This window comes from Corticium candelabrum, chromosome 9 (genome assembly GCF_963422355.1).
Source record: "Corticium candelabrum chromosome 9, ooCorCand1.1, whole genome shotgun sequence".
NCBI classification, from domain to species: Eukaryota; Metazoa; Porifera; class Homoscleromorpha; order Homosclerophorida; family Plakinidae; genus Corticium; species Corticium candelabrum.
In genome coordinates this window covers 3,154,095-3,169,487 of record NC_085093.1, presented here as the reverse complement: position 1 = coordinate 3,169,487, position 15,393 = coordinate 3,154,095, and the positions used below count along the sequence as shown (strand labels likewise).

Here is a 15,393-nt window from a genome sequence, read left to right as displayed (position 1 = left end):
TTGCTGATATTTAATTAACAATAGAGGCGTATGACGTCATAACGTAAAGTCCAATAGCAACAGACTGCATTTGTTGCTACGGGCGCTGTTTTCGCTGTCTTGTCGCGTTGCTGGTTTGTTTGAAGGCAAGCAGTTTGCTTGATACGACGGATTTCGCCGTCAGCTATTCGAACTAGTACTTGGAGATTACCAAAGAATTTCCTAGAAGAAATGGCAATTTCTTGGCTCGTTGTACTTGGTAATCGCGCGCATTTTGCTTCAACCTCTCATCTTATAATTCGCGAATTTTTATTTCGTAGTTGTTTGTGCAACGTCGATTGCCATTCAAGACCGTCCTACAACAACCTCGGAATTTTCGAAGAAGCCTCAGGTCGTGTGTGCATTGAACGAATGTTTGGTCGACGGTCGACAATGTTTTCCGGCTCGCGTCTGCTCGTAAGGAGACGCTTTCTTGTGTTATGAGACATACTAATGTTGTGAATTTTTTTATTGATTCTATGATAGGCAAATTGAGAGATGCGTGAGTGATGGTCTCCCTGCTGATGTCTGTCAGAAGAGGTTTGCTCCAATGAGCGGTGATCCTGAAGCTGCGGTGCCGTCGTTCTCTCCCAGCGATGCTGTAAAGCCATCTGCTCGTTCTGATAATGTTCTTGGAGTGACAAACGTTAGAGAAGACGGAAAAGAGGTGAGGCGTTGCGATGAGTTGTAGACATGTTGCTTTGTGTTTGTCTTTCTGTTGTGTGATGGGGGAGGGGGCATGCTGCAGTGTGCCTACCTCTATGCAATATTCTTTAATGCGTGGATTTCTAGGGTTTTGGGCTTGGGACTGCTACTAAACTGCTGTTAACACTTTGACTGTTCTTTAAATTTAGCTAGAGGCTAGCAACTGTTGTACATTTTTTATAGTGTACTAATGAGGACTCATGATAAACCTGAGATAGAGATGGGCTACCTACTGTAGACTAAGGGTCAAGTTGTAAAAGGGTCAAGTTGTACAGTATGAGCAATTAATGCTGTGGTTGCTGAAATGCATTGGCATGTGGGTATACATGGCTTACACATGTTGTATTGTAATCCACTTGCAGTAGCTATTGCTTGTTGTTTATAGTAATGTCGTGAACGCTCTAGTACAACATTTTCTAATCAATTAAAGCATCTTGACAGGAATCAGTTACTAGAGTATAGAATGCTAGGTCTAACAGTGTTGATCACTGGTCTGATAGCATTTCCGTTGTTGATGTTTGTGCACATTCTCCTTTGACTCAAATGCATAAACTTAGTTTTGTGACATGAATTGTATGGTAGAAGTCATTACTGGAAGCTACCTTCATTATCATTATATATTATATTTAATTGAAACAACAGATTGTCAACCAAGCTGTACAATCCGGCTAGAAATGATGTGGTGTTTGATTTTTGTTTTTAGGATTTGAAGTATCTTGTTAAGAGTGCTGATGGATTTAGTGGGAAACTTGACAAGAAAAATGACAAACATGGCAATGAAGGACATGAACATAAAGAACTGAAGGGCGAAGAACATGGAAATGAACGATTCGAGTATGACAATGAAAAAGTCAGCAATGAAGATCACAAGAAAGATGGACTTATGGGCAAGCAACATGAAAGCGACAAGGAAATCCAAAAGAATGGAAGACAGCAAGACACAAAACATGGAGATGAGAGACACGGGAACATCAATGGACATAGCAAAGGAGACGGTGAGTCTGAAGAACAGACTATTAAAAGTCAAGAAGAAGAAAAAAGACAAGGGGAAGAACACAAAGACAACAGTGACAATGAAGAAGACGAGAAAAGACATGAATACAGAGGACATGAGCATAGCACACTTACAACAGAACGCAAAGAGCACATTCAGGAGCATCCAACTGTCAAGTACAATTTTTCTGCATTGGTAATGCTGTAACAAAATTTAGTTCTCAGTACACATAATTCATTGTTAAATACCATATAACTGGTTATTTCTGTGGTCTTAAATTACTGCAATTTGAGAATTTAGACAAAAAATTTTTAATTACTGCGAATTAAATTTCTGCTTTCCAACCAGAAAGACAGTTACTGGTACACAGTGTCACACATACATGTACATGTGTCGCAACAGTGACTTCCTGGGACTTCGAGGATAGGACTAAATATCTGCAAATTTTATTTGTGAACTTCGTGATTTCTTCACAGAAGAATATCATGATCGCAGAAATAACCGGTTATACGGTAGTTTGCTGTTAGTAGGCACATTATGTGCATGTGACAACCCATATTGTAAATTATTATGTGATATTATTTTATAGGAATCAGGCTCTATCATTCGAAGAATCTTACGACCTATCAGGATAATTGTCATTCGATTTCATCAACATTTTATTAAGAAAAGGCGTGCTGCTGACAAGCAAGAGGAAGAGGTAATGGCTTTGTATGTAGATAGACAATGTGCAAGGACAAGCTTACTTTTTATGGTTATGTTTTGCACGGTTGGCAGTCTATTGTGTGATCAACACAAGTGACTTCTTTGCACACTAATCTGCCATTGGTATTATTTTATAGCATTTACATTCTACTGTTGACAAAATCAAACGTTCTGTGGAGCAACACGATGTGGAAAATGAAAGAAATGTTGATAAGGAAGAGGAAAAACTGACACTAGGCGACAAGAGTGCTGAGGTAATATATTTACTAACATTTTAGGTACATTTGCTTACTTTCTGTATATTACAAACCGTGAAATGACCAAAGCTGGGCATATAATAGAGCCAATTAGGGCTTACCGCTATGGAGTGAGTTCATAGGAAGGGAGTTCAGTGACTAGTAGACGAGATTAAGATGCAAACAAAACTAATGGGCTGATTTATTGTGTTTGTGTAATTAGCAGTCTTAATGGTTAGTACTGTTAAATCTGTTCAGATTGATTAGTTGATTTTTGTTTGAGCAAGGTTGTCATTTAAAAATGTAGTATTAGTGTAGTGATTTAGAGGGAACTAATTAATTAACAAACACATAAAACACTAACTGAATAATAAGATACCTCAATAATTATTCCAGTCAATGCATTAAGTTTTTATTTGTTTGTTTGTTTGTGACTCTCATGTTTGGATAATTCTTCTTAATTATAATCATTCTGTTAATTGTCATTGCACTGCAATATGCTTTCAATTGATATCAGTGTAAATATGCAGTGACACTCTTACATTAATTTACTCAACAGCTGCTGTGTAATCTTTAGCAATATCAACCTGACATTCAGAAAGCAATGAGTTCTGTTGAGGAACAGCACAATGTAATGGTCAAACGTGCTAAAGATATCCCAGCAGAAGACAGTGAGAAAGATGAGGTAAAAATCTAAGTAGTTCATAGGCATTACAGAAAGTCTTTAAGACTGGTGTTAGTTTATTAGTTAGATGTACTACACTGTTTTGTTTTCTAGATTTACTGTAACTTGGTAGTAATATGACTTTGTTATTATGTGTTACATTCTGTAGGGATCATTCTCTACTGTGGAAGATCTAGAGAGGGATAACGACATAATTGACTCAGAAATTGATAAAGTTGAAAGTAAATCATTGGACAGTTCAGTGATCAAGGTCAAGTCTGTTTCATTAATTCTATTATTTTATATATTTGACAATTTATAGATTGATTTACAAACCTCACAGTTAATTGTCTGTCAATACTGTTCTTGATAGCGTTGTGCATATGTAGAACTTACTGTCTGATGTTGATCAGACCAATGACTCTGCTGACAGCAATGCTTTGGAAGCAACCAGTGATGTGGATGACTCTGCTGACAGCAATGCTTTGGAAGCAACCAGTGATGTGGATGACTCTGCTGACAGCAATGCTTTAGAAGCAACCAGTGATGTGGATGACGAGAAAGATTCATCTGAAGATGATGATGATGATGATGAAGAAGAGGTATGTTGTAACTGTAGTGTATATGTATGGTGGTCCTTATTTAATTAAGTGACAACTTATGATGTAGTGGTAAGTTGATTGTTTTTAAATTTTTGCTACGAATAGAACAGTCACAAAATTATTGTGTTACTATATTAATTGCACATAGCAAAAGGTGAATATATCTACTTCTACAACACAATTTCATGACCCAGATAACAATCAGAAGAGTCATTTACTTGAATGCTGTAACTGCTAGTAGATAATGCACATAACCACATCACTGGAACAAACCAGGATCAACTATTGTTTAATAGTAAAAGAGGACATGTCAATTGAACAGAATTTTTACTTGTATTGGAGTTATTTGGGTTAATTCTTTAATTATCTAGTTAGAACAAGAACGTTGCTACACGTTTCTTGAGAGAAATTTTCGGTTTTCGACTGTCCAACATACTTGCAATTACTGTCTAGTGTGGTGTACAAGCAAACAGGCAGACAGACAGACAGACACAGACAGACAGATTTCATTTTAGTTGTAGCCTTTAAATTTTATTGCAGAAATGTGCATTAGTTTGATCTAAGAAATATATGATCATGACCGACAGACAGACAGACAGGTAGTTAATTAAGACTCTGCGTTTGATATATATGGCATAGGTGGTTTTAGTCTTTTTTAAGTTTGAGACAGAGACATTGTCACAAGGATTATTGTATGTATATTTAGTGTTTGTAATTTGCTTAAAATGTATTGAAATAAATGAAGACAGAAGACAGACAGACAGGCAGACAAACAGACTAATAAACGCCCAAAAAAGACAAGCAGATAAACTGTTGGACGGATAGACAGACTCAGAATATGGTTATACACGGACAGATACATAGACACTTGCACAAAAGGCAGTCTGTTTCAAATACGGTAATAGTCTGTTTATTTAAGGATGCAGTGAAGTCACGTAAGAAACGAAGAAGTCGAGGTAGGAAGGTTCGTAAGAAGGTCTATAGGCGTCGTCGTCCTAAACATAAAAAGGTACATGGATAAATTAAGCGTGTTGTTTCTTTGGCTACCTGATTAGTGTCACGGTGATTAGTATTTTGTTGCATTGATTAGTGCTGTGTGTGTGTGTGTGTGTGTGTGTGTGTGTGTGTGTGTGTGTGTGTGTGTGTGTGTGCGCGCGCGTGTGTGTATGTGTGTGTGTGTGTGTGTTTGTGTGTGTGTGTGTGTGTTTGTGTGTGTGTGTGTGTGTGTGTGTGTGTGTGTGTGTGTGTGCGCGCGCGTGCGTGAGTTTCATTGTACAAGAAACAGTTATAATTGTGTTAGTTTACAGTCTTATAGTAGCTTTGACATTCTGCAATTACAAATTTGAGATATTTATCATGAAGGGTTGTGAAGACAAGATAATTACTTTGTGTGGAAGGTTACAGACAAAATATTTTGAGTAGATACTGGTTGTGTAGAAACAGTACTGTACTGTACAAACTGTTGACTTGTTTTAACATGACTTACTTGCGGACTTGTGTGTAGGTACTAAAAAAGTCTCACAAGAAGGCTGCAGCAAAGAAAGCTGCAGCGAGGAAAGCTGCAGCAAGGAAAGCTGCAGCGAGGAAAGCTGCAGCGAGGAAAGCTGCAGCGAGGAAAGCTGCAGCGAGGAAAGCTGCAGCGAGGAAAGCTGCAGCGAGGAAGGCTGCAATGAAGAAAGGTACCAGGAAGTTTGGAAAGAAGGCTGCAGTGAAGAAAGGTGCCAGGAAGTTTGGAAGGAAATCTGTAGGGAAAATTGGAAAGAAAACGTTTCTCAATGGTGTGAAGCAGGTGAAAAATATATTGGCAAATAGGAGCCCAATCACAAAGCAGCATGCAATGGTGATGGCACTACTTCATGGTTTTAGACCGAATGTAGTTTGAATGTTCTTTTACGCACGCACGCATTTGAGTAAACACACACACACACACACACACACACACACACACACACACACACACACACACACACACACACACACACACACACACACACACACACACATGTTTATTACGGAATTACAAAGATAGTTGATTGTTAAGTGTTTTTCATGAATTTGCAGTCATCTGTTATGTGTCAAAACAAGAAGGCTCCAAAACCTAACCTGGCAATAAAATCAAAGAGAAAAGGGCCTAAGAAGGTATAGCTATGAAATCAAATAGTTTTCAGTCTACGTATGTAGTAGGTAATGACTTTGTGCAGTTATATGAAGTTGTTTTGTAGAATTGGAGAGTTAAACCCAATTCTCATGCAAAGTCTAAAGGAAAGATTCACAAATCTGCAGTTGTTGATGCATTCAAATCAGCGAAAGATAGAATGATCAAGAAGGCAAAGGTATGTGAGTTGTAATGGTCATGCAGAGGTTTGCATTGGTAGTAAGTTTAGCTATAATGCAAAAAATGTTTTATAAGGCACGATTTTGGGTGACTTGAAACCAGCTTCTGTAATATAGTTTCATCAACTTCAGTGTTTCATATCAAATCTAACTGTCTGACTTTGTTTTGCAAATGTAATTTTAGGCCATGTGGTGGACTTTTGTTTGTCAATCTTCCAAAGAGAATTTCTTGTTGATGTTGTCATCCGTCATTTTCACCATGTGACCAGGCCATATTAGTTTTCCAAATATGTCTCAGGCATCCACACACTGGCTTCACACTGATTTTATCTGAGCATTTATAATAGTAGAGTTCGTATATTCTATTGTAATACGTATTACAATAAGTTTACGTCATGTTAACTCATTAATTGATCAAACCATTTTTTGAATGTTCAGCTTTAATTTTAAATACTACTGCCGTCGTAAGCATGTAGACAATGACTTAATTTTATACAGTATTTCAATTTGTTTTATAGGAATTCCAAGCTAAAGTCAATCCTAAAGGAAAGTTTCATAATCTTCTCAAATCTATCAGATCACGGAAAGACAAAATGGAGAAGATAAAGGTATGTGAATTGGTCAGAGGTTTGCATTGATATTCTAAGCTTGGCTGTAATGCAAATATTGTTCCATAATGAAAGATCTTGGGTGACTTGAAATCAGCGTTTTAATAATTTTATTGACTTCAGTGTTTCACGTTAAATATACATTTCTTTTACCAATGTAATTTTGGGCAATTTGCTTGACGTTTCTTTGTCAAATCATTCAAAAGAAGTTTTGGGATGCTGTTGTCCGTCATTTTTACCATGTAACCAAGCCATATTTGTTTTTGAGGTAAGGTGTACAACAAACCCCTCAGCCATAGCACAATTAATGTTTCAAGAACTAGAACCTTGTAAATGAGTCTCTCTGTTTAAAAAAAACCTTTCTGTCCATATAAAGCTTGTGATTGTTACAATTTCAGTGCTTTGAAGCTCTCTGCTGATTTTTCTTTAATATCTCTAGATATTCGCTTTCAGAACACGCGAGTATAGATTCTAAGTATTTGAAGTATCAACTACTATACATACGCGGCCACATGTGTGTACAAAAAATTGTTTTGATGTTTTCACGGAATTACGTACGCAAGGTAGTTGATCTGTTATGTGCTAATACAAGAAGATTCCAATATGTAGGCTGTTGATAAAATTGAAGAGAAAGGAAGCTACTAGGTATAGATATGAATTAGAAATAATATATACACAGGATCGTTTTATAGTTTACTACTGCAATAAGTTTGCGTCATATTCACTGTTTCCTGGACCAAACCATTTTTAGAATGTCCAGCTTTAATATCAAACTATTTATTGCCTTTACATTCATGTAGATAATGACTTAATTTTATGCAGTGTATTCAATTCTTATAGGAACTTCGAGCTAAAAATCCGTTTATGAGGTCTAATGAAAAGTTTTGGTCTAAAGGAAAGTTTTCTAAACCTTCCAAATCTACAATGAAAAATAAAGTGAACATTAGAAATTTATGCGTGAAATGACACGTTCAGAAAAGTGGTTAGAGGCTGCAATATATAAACACAGTCATTAGTAAGTCAGTTACTACTACACGCATGCTGAATTTCACACACACACACACACACACACACACACACACACACACACACACACACACACACACACACACACACACACACCACACACACACACACACACACACACACACACACACACACACACACACACACACACACACACACACACACACACACACACACACCACATGCATGAACGTAGTTGTGCTATAAAAGGTGCATAAAATCATCACACACAGAAATACGTAGAAAACCGTTTAGTATTGTGTGGTATGTTTGAACATGGGACTCATTTGTTTTTGCTTATTCAGAATGGTTGCAAGAGTGCAGGTTGCAAAGGTGCCACTGAAGGTACCCTCCGTAAAGTTCAAAACATTCTTGGCAAAATTTTTAAAAAGTTGGGTGTAGCAAGAGTACCTCGATCTGTGGTGGAGAGAGTGGCATCTAAGGTGGCAGCCATTAACACCAAACAATGATTGGATTGTTGGCATCTTACATGTGTACAGCTGCGTCTTCATCGTTATCTTCAATCAATTGACGACCCAAACTGACTGTTGCATTAAAAAACTTTAAAAAAATTACAAAAGTTTAAAAAATTATAAAAAAGCAAAACTTGAAACATTATTACTACGTGTAATGGCCATTACGGTAACATCTGTACATCTGTATGATACAGTATATGTAGAGTATTCATGTTTGAATTATCATTCAAGATGTTTTGCGCCTACTCGATATTTACACACACACACACACACACACACACACACACACACACACACACACACACACACACACACACACACACACACACACGCACACACGCACACACGCACGCACGCACACACCTGTCATCAACTATTATATTGGCTTTGTTTATATGATGTCGGTAGTAGTAGATTTTAGTAGATTTAATTTAAGCACTGGAACTCCGAGGATTACTGTATCCGGGATCTTATGGGGCAACCGTTGTAGGTCCCTCTTAGGCCATGGACTGGCCGTTTGTCATCAACTTGGGCAATAGTATAGTGAGCGTTAGCTTTCTAGCTATGCCCTACTGCATGAAACAAGTGAGGAGCTTGTTACACGGTCACAGACTGACAGAAATGTTGAGTGTGTGTGACACACGTGCAGCAGACGGAAGTAGAATTGCGTGTCTGACTGTTGGTACGTCTGCAGTGCGGCGTTCTGTTGGGATCATTGCTTCTGGCTTTGAGTGCGATGTTGAGTCGAATGGCGTGTGATTTACTGCTTAGGGCTGCGTTGGTCAACAAGAAGAGGTCATACGAGCTGCTTGGTAATTCACTCGGTGTGACGTTTGTGTGGATACTGTATGTTGTGTTGTGTGGCAGCTTTGGCGACATTTGGAACTGCTGGAAAACTTTTAGTTGAACTGTGGTATGACGAGTTTGTGTTGTTACTGTTGGCAAGGAAAATGAGATATGACACATAAATGATGGACAGTCAGACGGACAGACAGACAGACAGACAGACAGACAGACGTCAAATAGTGCTGATGTATGAAATTGTATTTATTGACAGAGAGACAGACAGAGAGACAGACAGACAGGACTCATGTAGAGTAGAGTTTTAGTTTGTGCTTTGTTGAATATCTTTCTTGTATGAAATATATGACCTTTGACAGACAGATAGACATACTCACTGATAGGCAGACAGATAGACATACTCACAGACATGTAGACAGACAAACAGAAGGACAGACAGACAGACAGACAGACAGACTACAAGACAGGCATATAGGCAGACAGATAGACAAACAGACAGAGATATTGTTAGCTAGACAGACGACAAACAGAAAATTGACAAGTATAGAGAATTCGTGTTGTCAGTTCCACATACTTCACGAACGTTTTGCTCTTTTAGTATTAGTGCTCTTTTGTTGTTTGGTGGGTGTGTGGCATACCTGGTCGTTATTGGAGATGTTGTTCCCGCTGTGGTAGCCAGTATATTTGGATGGGAACCAGTACGTTTTGAATTTCTGTAAGTATTATGTGGATAAGATTTCATTGACATGTGTTGCTAGACGTGGTCACTACGAGCTGCTGTTCTTGTAATCTTGGCATTTACAGTCGCTCTCCCTTTGAGTCTTATGAAAAACATCGAGAGCCTTCATGGCACAAGCACTGCATCGTTTTTCTTCTACATTTCGTTTGCCGTTTTGGTGATGCAGCTCTTTGTGTTGTATTTATTGTGATTGAGTATATGATGTGCTGTTGTTTAGATGCTCTTTTTTGCAAGCTCTAATCTTGCTACAGGACAGTGGGCTGGTAATACAGTGATGTGGGATACATCAGGCATATTTCATAGTATTCCGATTTTCTCTTTGTCGTTTATTTGTCAAACGTGAGTTGTCAGAAGCAATCAGCAATTGACTCTTTTCTGTTTGTCTGTGTTTGTTTACCTGTTTGTTTATTTGTTTGTTTGCTTGTCTGAATGTGTGTGTGTGTGTGTGTGTGTGTGTGTGTGTGTGTGTGTGTGTGTGTGTGTGTGTGTGTGTGTGTGTGTGATGCTGTAGCTCAATTGGTTAGAGAGTGCATTTGGAGAAGGAAAATATCCAGGACCTTGCAGGGTTGCAGGTTCAAGTCATAATGATGGCGAGCTATGGCATAATTTCCTTAAGCAAGAAACTTCCACACAATTGCTTCTCTCAACTCAGGAGTATAAATGAGTACCTGGTCATTGACTGGGGTGGACATGACCACTGGCTTGGCAGTAACATCATGCAGCAGACGGGTACCGGGTACTTGTGGGCCTTGGTGTCCAGCCCCAGGGCTGCGCCATTGTTACTGCCCCTGGATAACTCCAGCCAAGCTCCAGGTGGATTGTAGCGGTGGCCCTAAGTCTCCACGTAATTCATGGAGGCCCTGTCTTTAGAGGCAGGGGGAGCTATCTCCGCATCTCTGCAACTGACCTTAAGGTTGACGTCATTTATGGAGGGCTTGACATTTGTCCATTGTGTGTGTGTGTGTGTGTGTGTGTGTGTGTGTGTGTGTGTGTGTGTGTGTGTGTGTGTGTGTGTGTGTGTGTGTGTGTGTTGTGTATGTATGTCTATATTTGCTCATTTACATGCAGGCAACTATTTCTTTTATATAATGCTCTACCTGAGCCTTCTATGAAGAGGATGCTTGGTGTAGTAGACTATGCTACGTACGCAGTAACAATTATTTATTTAATGGTAAGTGCACAAATACGTACTCTAACATCTGGATTTATTATCATCACTGAAACCCACTGCCGTAACACTGTAGGTTGGTCTATTTGGATATCTGGCATTTACAAGCTTAGTTAACGGTGACGTATTGAAAAACTTTGGAGATTCACTTATAGCCATGCTCTTAAAATTAGGTAACAGTTGTTGGCATATTGCATGATGTATAATACGGCATCTTTGTAGTTATATGTTCTTCTAGGTTTTTGTGTGTCAGCATTAGTGAGTTATCCTGTCTTTGTGTTTCCATCGCGATCAAGCATTCATTCACTGATTTTTACTCAGGTGAGTGGAGAGCATCATCGTATGTAGCAATGTATCAGTAATTTGTTTAAACGTGATCTCAACAATGTCTGACAAATTGTGTGTTGTTTCTATAACAACAGTCGACTCTGGAATTATTTTAATTATAAACTCTGAATTTCGTAGTATTATGAGTTTGTATGTGAGTATGGAAAGTGAGGTGTGGCTATTTTGATAGCAAACGACTACAGTGGATGGAGTTCCAAGCTCTACAAGTTACATTCCTCACAACAGATTTGTATACATTACTCTGGGCATTGTAGTCTTCACTTTGGTCGTAGCAATCTTTATACCAAATGGTTTGATTGTACTTGTCGTTAAGTCGTGATGAATTATGACAATGATGTTTCTAGTTGAAACGGTGCTTGGTCTGACGGGTGCATCTGCAGGGACTGCGGTGTGCTATCTGTTGCCCGGCTTGATATTTCTTAAGTCTAAGACAACAGACAGCACGAGAATGTTTCGTGCTAAGGTATGATTGTGTGTTAGTTGGTGTATGAGATGTACGTGTACAGACATATTGTACCAATTTTTTATTACACAGTGTACATGTTAGTGTCTTGTACAAACTAAATACTACACATAATTTATGCTGCCCATATATCTGTCACATACGTACATGCAAATGACAAATAGATGAGGTTTTCATGTCTGGAAACAGAACCTTTTCTACTACATGGCTTCTTTAGCTGTGGGTGTTTTCATGTTGTGTGTTGTTTCTACGATAACATATGATTTATGGTAAATGGAAGTGACACAGCCAGGGCTGTGGAAACAAAATCTGGCCTGATTTGCATTAAAGGGGAGTGACCAAACGTGGTCATGAAACGCCCTGCGTCAAATGAGCATTATCACGAGAGTCAATGAAGATTTCCAGGGTTAGAGAGGGATGTGTATCAAAAATCCGAAGCTAGAGTGCACTTTCCAAATATTTAGTTATTTGATGAAACCATTTATCTTGGATGTGAGCTTCAACACTTCTTTATATGCTGGTATAGCCACTAATAACCAATATTATATATTATTTAATCATTTGACTCAAGACTGGAAGTTGATCGCATTGTGCCTAAAATGGCCGGACTGGTCGGATGGGGTCCTACAGGCCTGACAGCCATTGCAGCGGATAAATCAATAACAAGTTGGTATAAGGCAAAGATGAAGTCAGACACTGTAGACACAGAGGAGTACATAGTTGTAGAACGTATAATGTAGTGTGTGTGTGTGTGTTTGTTTGTTTGTTTCTGTTTAAATTTCATTGGTCTCTCTGTGTATGCATGCATGTGTGCATTTATTGTTTTACTTGTAGAGTTTGACTGCTGTTGGGGTGATATGCCTTGTGGCTAGCACATACTCTGTTCTCTCAGAAACTGAGCATCTTCAATCAGTAGAGGCACACATGCCTGCTCCTGATTCTCAAGCTCATGAAGACTATAGACTTAAACAGATTCCACAACCTCGACGTAGAGAAAGGCCCGACCAGACTTTTGTAATAGATCAGGAAGATACTGTAATACAGTCACTAATTGACAACAATAATGAAGCTGAGAAACAGAACACCATTGACAAGACAGTTAATCAGCAACAGAGTGACATAGCGAAGTCAGACCAACATCAAAATCCAGGAGACAATCCAGACAGTAAAGAGAATTTTGTATCGAAATCAGTCACAAAGAAGGTTGCAAATGATGATGATTCAAAGGAAAATGTAGTTCCAGTGATTGACCAGAAACAAAGTAGTGAGAAACGATTGGAGCCACCTGCACCTCAAGCACCAGAAGAGAGCAAAGACAAGGTTGTGGAAGTTGTGGATAATAAGCAAGATAAGACACTCAACGTTGTAAAGGTCGATGGTGGAGACGCAGTTGCCAAACCAGCTGACAAGGATGCTCAACTGCCTGTTCAGTTGCCTGTGCCTGCAGTTGAAAATGCACGTGGAAAAACACAAATGAACAAGACAGTCATGAATGATCGTATCCAGCCTGTCAACCGAGACTTAAAAACAGCTGACCAAAAACAAGATGACCAGACTCTCACCCAAAATGCCAACGCAAACACAAAAAGTGAAGCAGAAAAGCAAAACTTCGAAATACACGAAGCTGATTCAAAATCTGTGGTTGTAGATAAGGCAGTTACAGTGAAGATGCACCATGATCAAGAGGAAAACGTAGGAACAAAAGTCGTGGAAGACAAAAAGATGCCAGAAAATAAGGTGACTGAGCAACTTCCAGACAAACACGGTGAAGCAGTGAAGACACAATCATTAGTAAAAGAGCCTGCACGTGTAGCTACAGAGAAAGTAAACTCTAAAGCAAATGAAAATGCGATGCCAAAGGAGGCTGTAGCAGCAAAAGATCAGACCAGTCATGAAGAGCAGATGGAAAAAGAGGCAATACTATAGTATATGTTTCATAGTTAGTATTACTGTGTATAGCAGCCAATAATCTACTGTAATCACTTAATATTATGTACTTGATATCCCACTGTACTGTACCCTCCTTATACCTTATATTAGTTGAAATTATTTGTAGATGGTAAAGAGACTTCAGGGTTGTCTAGTTGTCGTCGTCGTGTTCGTCGTTGTGGTTGTCGTGTTCGCTAACTGGTGCTATGGTGCTTGATTCTTGCTGTTGAATTGTCTGCGCTTGCTTCCATTTCATGAACTCTTCCTGTTCGGCCTGTTAGATGATAATGAATGGCATTATGTGACAGCCACACCACACACACACACACACACACACACACACACACACACACACACACACACACACACACACCACACACACACACACACACACACACACACGCACACACATACCTGTGCTTGTTCTATTCTTGCTTGTGCAAATAACGCTTGCTGTTGACGCAGTAGTTCTTCCTCTGGGATACCCTACTCACCACATCTATAGCACTTACACCATTTAAACACTCAATCCACTGTGGATCCATCATGTTACCATCTTCTCTAGTTTTGTACTTGCTTTTCGCCGAGTCTTTGCTTCTTTCTTATGTTCAGTTAAGACATCACTGACTTCAACAACATATGAGGCAAAGCCCAAGGACTAATCAAGGTGGTCAAAGGACAGTCACTATAGTAAGCACTTTATAGCAAAATCTGAAACAGAATTCTCTAACTTCGAGAGCCTTAATGATGTGCTCGGGAGTTATGGTTTTCTTAGATTGTTTGCCGCATAGCTCATTGGCTTCTGAAGCCAGAAGATGAATAAACTCTAATAAAAATACACATTGAAATGAACACACACACACACACACACACACACACACACACACACACACACACACACACACACACACACACACACACACACACACACACACAACCACACATGCACACACTCACTCGTGGACGGACGGACGGACACACACACACACACACACACACACACACACACACACACACACACACCACACACACACACACACACACACACACACACACACACACCATCCACACCACACCACATGTAATGCCACAAATTCCCTTGCTGATTGGCCAACCCCATGCAAATATGATCAACGATCGACTGCAATAAAACCATTCTCATTTGCCAATCAACAAAGACTCTTAACTCTTCACATATCAGGCACAAACAAATCGACCATGCAGAAACAGATAAACAAAGAAATAGCTAACAACATATTGACATTTGCATTGATATCAATACAACTACATATCAGGATCTTTCCAGGCCCACCAACCTGTGCAGCAGTTAAGAATCAACTCTCTCGCATCGTTTGCAACTCTGATATTAGGAAGCATCTCCTTGATGAGCTTGTTGACAGCAGCTACAACAAAAACGCAAAGCATCGAGACTGAGACGCAGCGAAGCCCGTGATATGGTCAAAGTAAACCTCTTGGAAGGTTTACGTCATCGTCTGCTTGTGGGTCCTGGTCTGCCATCATTTTGATCCGCTTCACTCACGTGACTGATTGCCTCGGAAACCAGACGATAGTCGCGA

General features: G+C 39.2%; 3 protein-coding genes across 5 annotated transcripts; 2 read left to right on the top strand and 1 right to left on the bottom strand.

Moving 5' to 3' along the window:
- Nucleotides 1-93: 93 nt before the first annotated feature.
- Nucleotides 94-8,579, top strand: LOC134184477 (glutamic acid-rich protein-like). 2 transcript variants are annotated; one of them, XM_062652181.1, is made up of 15 exons: nucleotides 94-238; nucleotides 300-435; nucleotides 505-685; nucleotides 1,427-1,912; nucleotides 2,307-2,417; nucleotides 2,560-2,676; nucleotides 3,236-3,343; nucleotides 3,492-3,593; nucleotides 3,712-3,924; nucleotides 4,844-4,933; nucleotides 5,429-5,713; nucleotides 5,986-6,063; nucleotides 6,147-6,257; nucleotides 6,777-6,866; nucleotides 8,198-8,579. In XM_062652181.1, exons 1-15 carry the CDS (start codon nucleotides 211-213, stop codon nucleotides 8,360-8,362), a joined length of 2,301 nt encoding a protein of 766 aa, XP_062508165.1. In that variant the 5' UTR covers nucleotides 94-210; the 3' UTR covers nucleotides 8,363-8,579. The 2 variants fall into 2 exon arrangements, with proteins under 2 accessions (XP_062508165.1, XP_062508164.1); XM_062652180.1 differs by having other exon boundaries at nucleotides 5,429-5,764.
- Nucleotides 8,580-8,844: 265 nt separating this feature from the next.
- On the top strand, nucleotides 8,845-13,970 carry LOC134184402 (putative sodium-coupled neutral amino acid transporter 10). Of its 2 annotated transcripts, XM_062652081.1 has the most exons (13): nucleotides 8,853-8,953; nucleotides 9,063-9,180; nucleotides 9,236-9,281; nucleotides 9,768-9,867; nucleotides 9,928-10,065; nucleotides 10,126-10,247; nucleotides 10,977-11,079; nucleotides 11,153-11,249; nucleotides 11,315-11,397; nucleotides 11,594-11,714; nucleotides 11,769-11,887; nucleotides 12,722-13,475; nucleotides 13,536-13,970. In XM_062652081.1, the coding sequence occupies exons 1-13, from the start codon at nucleotides 8,873-8,875 to the stop codon at nucleotides 13,811-13,813; spliced, it is 2,160 nt and encodes a 719-aa protein (XP_062508065.1). In that variant the 5' UTR covers nucleotides 8,853-8,872; the 3' UTR covers nucleotides 13,814-13,970. The 2 variants fall into 2 exon arrangements, with proteins under 2 accessions (XP_062508064.1, XP_062508065.1); XM_062652080.1 differs by having other exon boundaries at nucleotides 8,845-8,953; nucleotides 12,722-13,970.
- Nucleotides 13,953-15,371, bottom strand: LOC134184403 (protein Dr1-like). The gene is made up of 6 exons (XM_062652082.1): nucleotides 15,286-15,371; nucleotides 15,133-15,219; nucleotides 14,548-14,642; nucleotides 14,370-14,474; nucleotides 14,231-14,302; nucleotides 13,953-14,090 (listed from the first exon to the last, which is right to left on the bottom strand). The coding sequence occupies exons 1-6, from the start codon at nucleotides 15,335-15,337 to the stop codon at nucleotides 13,968-13,970; spliced, it is 534 nt and encodes a 177-aa protein (XP_062508066.1). The 5' UTR covers nucleotides 15,338-15,371; the 3' UTR covers nucleotides 13,953-13,967.
- Nucleotides 15,372-15,393: the final 22 nt, after the last annotated feature.